Raw genomic sequence first — 9,514 nt, 5'->3', positions numbered from 1 at the left:
CTGTTGTGGAACCTAAAGGTGTTTGCTCCATGGACTAGCTCTAGCTTCTCTAAATGAATAGGCTACTACATAGGCCTAGCCTATAACTAAACCTGTGAATTATAACATAATTGTATTTGTTTGCGACACAATATGACATACCGAATGTTCAACCGGAAATATAACTGCCCTTTAAGGGGGCGTGTGTGTGTGTGTGTGTGTGTGTGTGTGTGTGTGTGTGTGTGTGTGTGTGTGTGTGTGTGTGTGTGTGTGTGTGTTCGCGCGCGCGCTACGTCACGGACTGTAGAATGACATTCAATAACCCGATCATTGTATCAGACAGTCCGCGAGCCAAGCAGGCGAGCCCTTTGGAGCGCGCGCGGCAAAGAAAAAAAGGGACCGTTTTCCTCCGGTTGAAATTTAAAAACAAGTATTCGTGGAGATCAGGTGTGAACAGAAACGATGTCTGTCGCGGGACTGAAAAAGCAGTTTCACAAAGCAACACAGGTAAGAGGCAACAATAGCGAGAACGCGAAACGAGCGCCAGAAAAAAAAAGAAAAGCATAGCCTAGGCTACACAACAGCCTGCCCCTCGCCATCAGATGCGATGGCGCGGTAGAGCTTGTTTTTAAAACATGGACTCGTGAGCGGTGTTTATAGATAAACGGGAAAATGTGATGTTAATGAACATCCACGTGCCGTCAATTTCAAATCCTCAAAAGTCGCGTTTACGGTATTTGTCTCTCTGTGCTGTGGTGTCTTCGTGATGGGCTATGTCGTGCCTGTGAAGTAGTGGGGGTCGCACTGATGATGCGAGTGTGAAAGCAGGGCGTGTGTGCGTGCTGTGAAATTGTGTGTTGTGTGTTGCGTGTGTTGATGCCATACAATTACACCATAACTGCGAAAGTAGTTAGAGCATTTGCAACTTTCAGAACTGGACTGTTTTCTTTGTAAATAGCTACACGAATTCTAGGTGGCAGCTCATTTTCATTGGACTAGGCATGACAGGAATAACAATGGCAACAGTTGTTGCAGTAGTGGCAGTGATTGTTGCCTGGACTAGGTGAGGGCCATTCTGGGTGAGTTAAACGGATGTGTGTGTGTGTGTGTGTGTGTGTGTGTGTGTGTGTGTGTGTGTGTGTGTGTGTGTGTGTGTGTGTGTGTGAATGTGTGTGTGTGTGTGTGTGTGTGTGTGTGTGTGTGTGTGTGTGTGCGTAAGTTAAAATAGCACACTCCACAGTGGTCTCACGCCGCCGCCAATCTTTGCTTCCACAGCAACGTGATGGCACTTCCAACCAAAAATAGCAACAGCGACGTTCAAGCCTCAGAACACAAAGCCACATCGGGGCTCTGACGCATCATTCAGGATATTGATTTTGTGTGTGTGTGTGTGTGTGTGTGTGTGTGTGTGTGTGTGTGTGTGTGTGTGTGTGTGTGTGTGTGTGTGTGTGTTTGCAGATGTTATTTGGCTAAGAGGATCCAGGTGATCCTGCTCTAAAGATTTTGACCAGGCCCCTGTCACCATGACAACTTTGTCTGGCAAAAGGACTGAGAGAAAAAGGATGGAAGAAAGGAAACAAGAAAATGGCAGGACAGACACAAACAGACTTCTATATTGGCATACAGTGTCGCAGTAGTGTGTGTGTGTCTCTGTGTGTGTGTGTGTGTGAGAGAGAGAGAGAGAGAGAGAGAGAGAGAGAGAGAGGGAGAGAGAGAGAGGGAGAGAGAGAGAGAGAGAGAGAGATGCTCAGTTATAAATTAAACATAGGAAGTCCAAGCACTTGGGAATATTTTATTCATCATCTGTACAGCAACATTCTCCGTTCACACACTGTCATTCATCAAACATACACACACACACACATGCGTAATCTTTCTATACAGATGTACACAGAGTTGATAATTCTCACACACACACACACACACACACACACACACACACACACACACACTCACACACACACACACACAAGCATACGCACACACATACACACTGGTTGATTTTCACTCTCCTTGCAAAGATGGCGCCTGGTGAACCTGATATTGTGGAACATCTAAGTGAATAATTCAAGCAATCTCTCTCTCCCTCACACACACACGCACGCACGCATACACACACACACACACACACACACACACACACACACTCACACTCTCTCTCTCTCTATCTTTCTCGATCACACATACACACACACAGTCACACACACACACACACACACAGACGGAGAGAGAGAAATGCACGCACACACCACCACACCATGTTCCGTGCCCTGGCTGTGTAAATAGTGATCATTCCCTCAAATGGAAAGCAAGAAAAAAGAGAATCCCTCCACCTCGAGACTGCACAACACACAGACATCTGCCCTCCACAGCATGTCCACAGCACACTGACCACCCAGCCATTTGGAATGAGAGCTATGGGCCTGTATGGTGGTCAGTGATACAGTCAGTGATACATGTAGTTACATAACATGAATGGGTCCCAACTACACACAGTGTGTCAATGTTGGCCTATATGTCTACAATAGCTAGCTGTTCATAACTTTACTGTATTTATATGACTAATTACTATCTTTGTGTGGGTGTCAGATAAAGACATGTATACACACGCACACACACACACACACACACACACACACACACACACACACACACACACACACAGGGTCACAAAGTGTTTAAGGTGTTTAAAATTCACCAGCAGAGGGTTTCGGTCCTATAGTCTCAACTGCTGGATCATGAGAGTATAGGTGCAAAAAGGTGTTTCTGTCTTTCTCCCTCCCTCTCTCTCTTTTTCTCTCTCACTCTCACTCTCTCTGTGTGTGTGTGTGTGTGTGTGTGTGTGTGTACTGAAGAGGGAATCCAAGATCTATCCTCTGTGTCCTTGTACAAATATTGATCTCTAGCAGAGAAAGAGAGAGAGAGAGAGAGAGAGAGAGAGAGAGGCAGAGAGAGAAAGGGTTGACTGGTAGTGCTCCCTGTCAGCTCGTTCTCTCCTCTCTTCATCAATCCCTGACCTTTCTTGAGGTGATTCCTACTCCTCTGAGATCGCAGGATTTATACTGTTTGTGTTGGTGTGTCAATTTGCTTTTGAGAAAAATTTGTTTGAAAACCCAGAATCAATCCACCATCATTTTACTATGAAAATAATAATACTTTTACAAAAGCAACAGCAATAATAATATTAAGATTAATTGTGTGTTACTTTTATTATTTTATTATTTTTATTTACTTATTATTATTATATTGAGCAAGAGAGATCTAATAGGCTTATAGGAGCAGTCAGAGATTTTACACCATTTCAAGCCCATCACATTCAGCAATTATCTCCTTATGATGGCTAGCTACCCATTCCATGACGCTGTAAAAAAAGGCCACTGTAGGCAGCGCAGGCTCCAAAAACTGGAAACAAACAAAGGGGGGGCTATGGGTGAGCTACCTCTCTCTGGTATGTTTCATTTAGTCCTTGGTTAAAATATAATATATATTTTTTGCACAGTATAATAGTGCCTATGAATGTAAACATAAATATAAGCACAAACAAACCTGTGAAATCCCTGACTGTGCCTTTAAGAGAAAAGTAGAGGTGTGCTATACCCCATACTGTCTGGTCGACTGAGCCCACAGCAGAAATACAGAATACAGTAGTTGGTTGGTTGGTTGTTTGAGTCAGTGTGTGTGTGTGTGTGTGTGTGTGTGTGTGTGTGTGTGTGTGTGTGTGTCTGTGTGTGTGTGTGTGTGTGTGTGTGTGTGTGTGTGTGTGTGTGTGAAAGGTCTCTGGTGTAAATCTTTGCACTTTGTTCTTCTTTGTTCTCCACCCCTCCCTTCCTCCCTCTCTGTCTCTCTCTGTCTCTCTCTCTCTTTTTCCCCTCTGTCCCCTGTGATTATGTAACAGCAGTGTAATGAGACTGTGGATGACAGAGCCTCCGTCAGATGAATGAAGGAATGGAGAGTGTGTGTGAGAGAGAGATAGACAGAGAAAGGAAAGAGAGAGAGAAGAAGATGGAGACCTAAATCTCCATCAGCTTTACAGTGCCAGGTTCCTGTTTCCATGGTAACAGGCTCCTCTCTTCCTCTCTCCATCACCCCCTTCTTGCACACACACATGCACGTGATGTGTTTAGTGTGAGAGATGACTGTCTCCCCTTCCTCTGTCTATTGCATGTTAGCGGGTTCCAAAGCACTGTGTGGATGTGGATGTACAGTGTGTGTGTGTGTGTGTGTGTGTGTGTGTGTGTGTGTGTGTGTGTGTGTGTGTTTGTGTGTGTTTGTGTGGAGCGTGTGTGTCATTCTTAAACAGCGGGCGAGATTAGACTCATCCATCACACTGAATTATGGAAGATGAGAGGATTTCCCCAGAGCCCACCCCCACATTCTCTCCCTCTCCTGCTCCTCTATCCTCCTCTTCCCTCTCTCTTTCTTTCTCTTTATTGCTCCCTCACACAGTACAGACACCCACCCCCTGTCACTCTCTCTCTCACACACACACACACACACACACACACACACACACACACACACACACACACACAACTGTTTTGTGAACATGCCCTCACACCTTTCCTCTGTGCCTCTTCCTGTCATAGGTGTCATCTCCCTGACCTGTCTCGTTCTCTGGCTCATTCTCTCCCACACACATTCCTTTGATGTTTACCAACTCATAGGTGTCTCACACATATTTCCTTTGTACGCACATTCAGTATACACACTCACACAGAGACAGAGAGAGAGAGAGAGAGAGAGAGAGAGGGAGAGACTCTGTGGATGATTAGTGAGTTTCCTGAAATGTATGTTCATGATGTATGCATTCATGCCTGTAGTCAAGTCACGTCAAGTTTATTTATATAGTGCATTTCATACACAGAGGTCATTCAATGTGTTTTGCATAAGAAAAACAAATAAAAGCATACAAGGACAATAGTCAAAGAATATTTTAAAAAGTAAAGATTATAATTCAAAAGAAAACATAAAACACACAAGGTAAAATCATTTAAAAGTAAAGAAAAATTAAAAAGACAAAATAAAAGACACAAGGTAGAATAATTTAAAGACAGGTTCAGAATTTGAAACTCATTGCTGTTAGCAGAAGGCATCTGAGAACAGTTTGGTCTAGATTTAAAACGGGCTGCAGTTGGGCCTTTTTGTTCTGAAAGTTGGTTCCAGACCTGAACCGCATAGCAGCTTAAAGCCGCTTTGCCTAGCCTAACAAGCCAGACCCACATCAAGATGTAGGGTCTAGGAACTCACCATAGTAGGGCTCAATCAGAGGGGTGGGATAAACAGTTGTCTTTCAAATTCCCTCTCCATGCAATAGGATAGCACTAAACAAATCATCTTCTTGTTTTCAAGTAGCAGGATGCTTAGCGGTCGCAACTTCTAGTCGCAGGTCAGTCATCATTATGTTAAGCCCACTTACCAACTCGGTGTGATTGGCCCGGCCCTCGAACCTGGCCAGCTCCCAAGTCAACGGAGAGTTGCTAGACTAGTAGCTGTAACATTGACGTGTGGTGTGTGCATTTGTGTGTTTCTCCATGTCGTAGCTGTAACATTGACGTGTGGTGTGTGCATTTGTGTGTTTTTTTCTGCAGAAAGTCAGTGAGAAAGTGGGAGGAGCCGAGGGCACCAAACTCGACGATGACTTCAAAGAGATGGAGAAGGTGAGAGCCACTGTCAATCAATAACGATTACATTCATACAGTGCCTTTTATGGGGAAACCAAGGCCTGCTTGTCTTAGTCATCTGAAGGAGGCTTTTGAAGCAGGTATGTGTAAGAATGTGTGTGTGTGTGTGTGTGTGTGTGTGTGTGTGGGTGTGTGTGTGTGTGTGTGTGTGTGTGCGTGTGCGTGTGTATGTGCGTGTGTATGTGTGTGTGTGAGATGGCTCTGAGCAGGTGGTGCAGTATTCTCAGCCTCAGCCCTCTATCTATCTGTCCCCCCCCAAGGCTGCAGATGGTCTGCACTGGGTGCTTGTGACATTTCAGCTCTGCCCCTTACCACCACTGACTCTCTCACACACACACACACACACACACACACACACACACACACACACACACATTCTTACACACTCACTCTCATATCATACTTGAGACCTACACTCAATACATCCTACACACAATTGTCGTATTCTACTGGACTCAGGTCAGCAAAAGACACACACTAACATTCTTACAAATTCACTCACTCACTCTCCCACACTCTCACACCCACTACACTTACACACAAGACATACTCACTCTCATATTATACTGATTCCTTATTAGGTAATACTTGGGAGGAGCCCAGCATGGTGATTGACAGACCCCTAACTCCTCCTACTCCATCATTTTAGGAAATAAATATCACTCCTACCCATCTGTTACATCACACGTTGGCTTCCCCCCTCGGAACCAACTCCTTCTATGATGTCATTTAATCGTTGCCCAGATGCAGTCATTGAGACCATAGGGGATGTCCGCTGGCTCTGCTAGCTACAGTACTGTAGATCCCTGCCAGAAATTTCAGGACCGTGGACAGCTACCTCATTAAGTAGGCTGTCCCCTGCTTACATAAGCCAATCATTGAGATGAGTGAACTTGTGAAATGCTCAGTGTCTTGCCACTCTCATATGGGCATTATTAAACAACTGCAGGGCTGGGAGCTGGAATGCAAGCAGCAGCATTTGTACCATCCTTTGTATGGTGCATGACTCAGATATGTTTACAGATTTCTGATGTTAATCCAGCATTGGTGGTTTGCTTATTATTAGCCTACCAGTTTATGCACTTACAACGTTAGATTAAAGATTGTAGAAACCCAATGATCCTCTAACAGCATGCTTCTGTAATGGAATGGGAGCCGTGCCACAAGCTGCAGCATCTGTCCCATATAGAGGCCGCAGGCCTACAGGTAGTCTCATTGCCATTTGTCATTTGGCCTATAGGACACAGACTGGATCTGCTCCCTGCTATCTTAATTCAATGATTAAGATGTTTATCCCGAACTGCCCACTGCAGTCTTCTGATGGCGTGTTGTGTCGAGCAGCCATAAACGCTAGGACAAATTCAAAACTCTTTTCCTCAGTGGTTCCTCATTGGTGGAATGAGTTGCCCAGTGCTCTCCATTCCTGTGATAGTTTGGGGTCTTTCAAGAGGGGTCTAAGGCATATCTGTTCAACATGCACTTTGTTTATTAAACATGAGTTATGGTTTGTATTACAGTAATTTGTTTTTCTCATTAAACTATTGATTGAATTGATGTTGTTTATTATTGCTATTCTCTTTGATGTACAGTAGTATTACTAACTTATAAATTATTAACAAGTGCTAAATGCTGTGACCATCACCATAACCATAAAGTCTGACCACACAAACACACACACACACACACACACACACCAACACTGTCATCACGACTCGCATGACTTCAATCTAATGACTTTCTAACTATCGATAACTATGGATACTGTGTGTTGATCATGTCAAACAGTCCTGGGCTGCGTTTCCCAGATTCATTAAGAAGCTCTTAAGTGCTAAGAACTTCTTAGGAGCGTTGCACTTCTTCTTAGAGCGCTCCTAAGAAGTTCTTAGCACTTACAGTAAGAGCTACTTAACGAATCTGGGAAATGCGGCCCTGGTGATTTTACTGTCCTGTGCCAGCTGACCACTCAGTTGCTGTCAATCCAGACAGCCCTCACTGAAGGAGAGCCGGTGGCTACAGACTATTTAGTGTCTGGAACTTTCTAGGCTTTTTGAATATTGAATGGTTTTGACTGATCTTTCATTTTTCCTCATAGAGAGTGGACACGACCAGCAGAGCGGTACTGGACATTATGACTAGAACTACGGAGTACCTGCAACCCAACCCAGGTACACTTTTCTCTCTTGTTCAAATTCAAATTCAAAATGTGCTTTATTGCCATTTCAAATACTGAAGTTAGACATTTGTATTGCCAAAGCAATTGTTAAATAAATGGATCACGGCTTACTAAGCAGTTACAAAGGTATACACAAATTATTTCTCTCTCTTTCTCTCTCTCACTCTATTTCTCTCTATCTCTCTCTCTCTCTATCTATCTCTCTCTCTCTCTCTCTCACACACACACACACACACACAAACACACACATGCACACACATATACACATACACATACACATACACATATACACAGACTGATGTGTTCAAAGAGATTTGGATAGATACGAGCCTAAGCACATCTGTAATAGAGCAAAGTTGAGGCAAAGTCACTCACAAACAGGACAGGACAGCAACAAGAGCAAGGCAAGTAGAAGCTGCACACAATCTTCTCTCATGAGGCCTGTATTCAGATATAGTCAGACTAAGAAGGAAACCAAGAAATCTGTCATATAGAAATTTGTATTCAACAGTGACATGAACAGACCATGTCATATCTCTCCAGATGTGGTTACATGTCATTCTGACATTCTGTGTGAATGTTATGGGGAAGTTACAAAGCCCAGTGAAACTTGCTCACATTGGCAGAAATGGCAGAAATTGCTTACAGACATAGCAAGGAGAGCAGGCTGCCCTGCTACTGGTTATTTGCGCTCACATATGATAGCAGGAGGAAGTGCTGTCAGCAGATCAGATAGGGAGTCAGATAGCGGAGTCTTAGGTCAGGATGCACTGACAATACTGATTGTCCTCAGCTGATGTACAGGGTTCACCATGTCAGTCCATCAAGGGCTCACAATGTTCTGACGAGCTGATGACATTGGCGCTCTTCTATTAAAATGGCTTAAAGAAATGAAATATAATGGTATGTCTCTCACTCCTTCTCTCTCCCTCTCTCTCTCTCTCTCTCTCTCTCCCTCTCTCTCTCTCTCTCTCTCTCTCTCTCTCTCTCTGTGTAGCCACTAGGGCTAAGTTGAGCATGATGAGCACCATGTCTAAGATCCGGGGGCAGGAGAAGGGCCCAGGTTACCCCCAGGCAGAGACTGTGCTGGGGGATGCCATGGTCAGGTTTGGCCGTGAGCTTGGAGAGGAGTCCAGTTTTGGTAATTATTGTCTGCCTCTTGCTCACACTCTCTGCTTTTCTCACAGTCTCACTGTGCATAATCTTAATTGCAAAATTGTACTGGACACTTTGATAATTATAATCCACAGTGATAAATGGATTTTAAAATGACATTTTCTCCCCTTCAGTTCATGTTGTGGGCTTCCTCTTTTATTTGGTCTAATGCGAGTGGAATGATTAAAGACTACAGATGTTAAGTGTTCTGTGTAGGAGGTCTGTGAGCAGGCCTTTGCTGCCAATGTGCCATATTATCACAGTAACTGTAGAAAATGTGGCCCTTGAGATGTGATAATATACGACAACCACTACAGTGCAGCAGAAATCATGTATGATACACCACCACTATGTGTGTGTGTGTGTGTGTGTGTGTGTGTGTGTCAAGTGTAACATTGTTTTGTTCTTCTAGGTCTGGCTCTGCTGGACGTAGGAGAGGCCATTCGTGAGCTCGGTGAGGTGAAGGATGCGCTGGACATGGAGGTCAAGCAGAATTTTATTGATCCACTCCAGAACCTCCACGACA

General features: G+C 44.2%; 1 protein-coding gene across 1 annotated transcript in view; it reads left to right on the top strand.

Moving 5' to 3' along the window:
• Positions 1-335: 335 nt before the first annotated feature.
• LOC134059921 (endophilin-A1-like) overlaps positions 336-9,514 on the top strand; it is a 13,437-nt gene continuing 4,258 nt past the window's right edge. The window contains exons 1-5 of the mRNA XM_062516474.1: positions 336-486; positions 5,568-5,636; positions 7,753-7,825; positions 8,831-8,974; positions 9,401-9,514. The exon at positions 9,401-9,514 is cut by the window's right edge and continues 20 nt beyond it. Coding sequence (XP_062372458.1) covers positions 442-486; positions 5,568-5,636; positions 7,753-7,825; positions 8,831-8,974; positions 9,401-9,514 — 445 coding nt within the window. The 5' untranslated portion in view covers positions 336-441. The remainder of the gene's footprint in view (positions 487-5,567; positions 5,637-7,752; positions 7,826-8,830; positions 8,975-9,400) is intronic.

The sequence above is a fragment of the Sardina pilchardus genome, chromosome 16 (assembly GCF_963854185.1).
Source record: "Sardina pilchardus chromosome 16, fSarPil1.1, whole genome shotgun sequence".
NCBI lineage: Eukaryota > Metazoa > Chordata > Actinopteri > Clupeiformes > Clupeidae > Sardina > Sardina pilchardus.
This window is presented reverse-complemented; position numbering and strand designations above follow the sequence as displayed.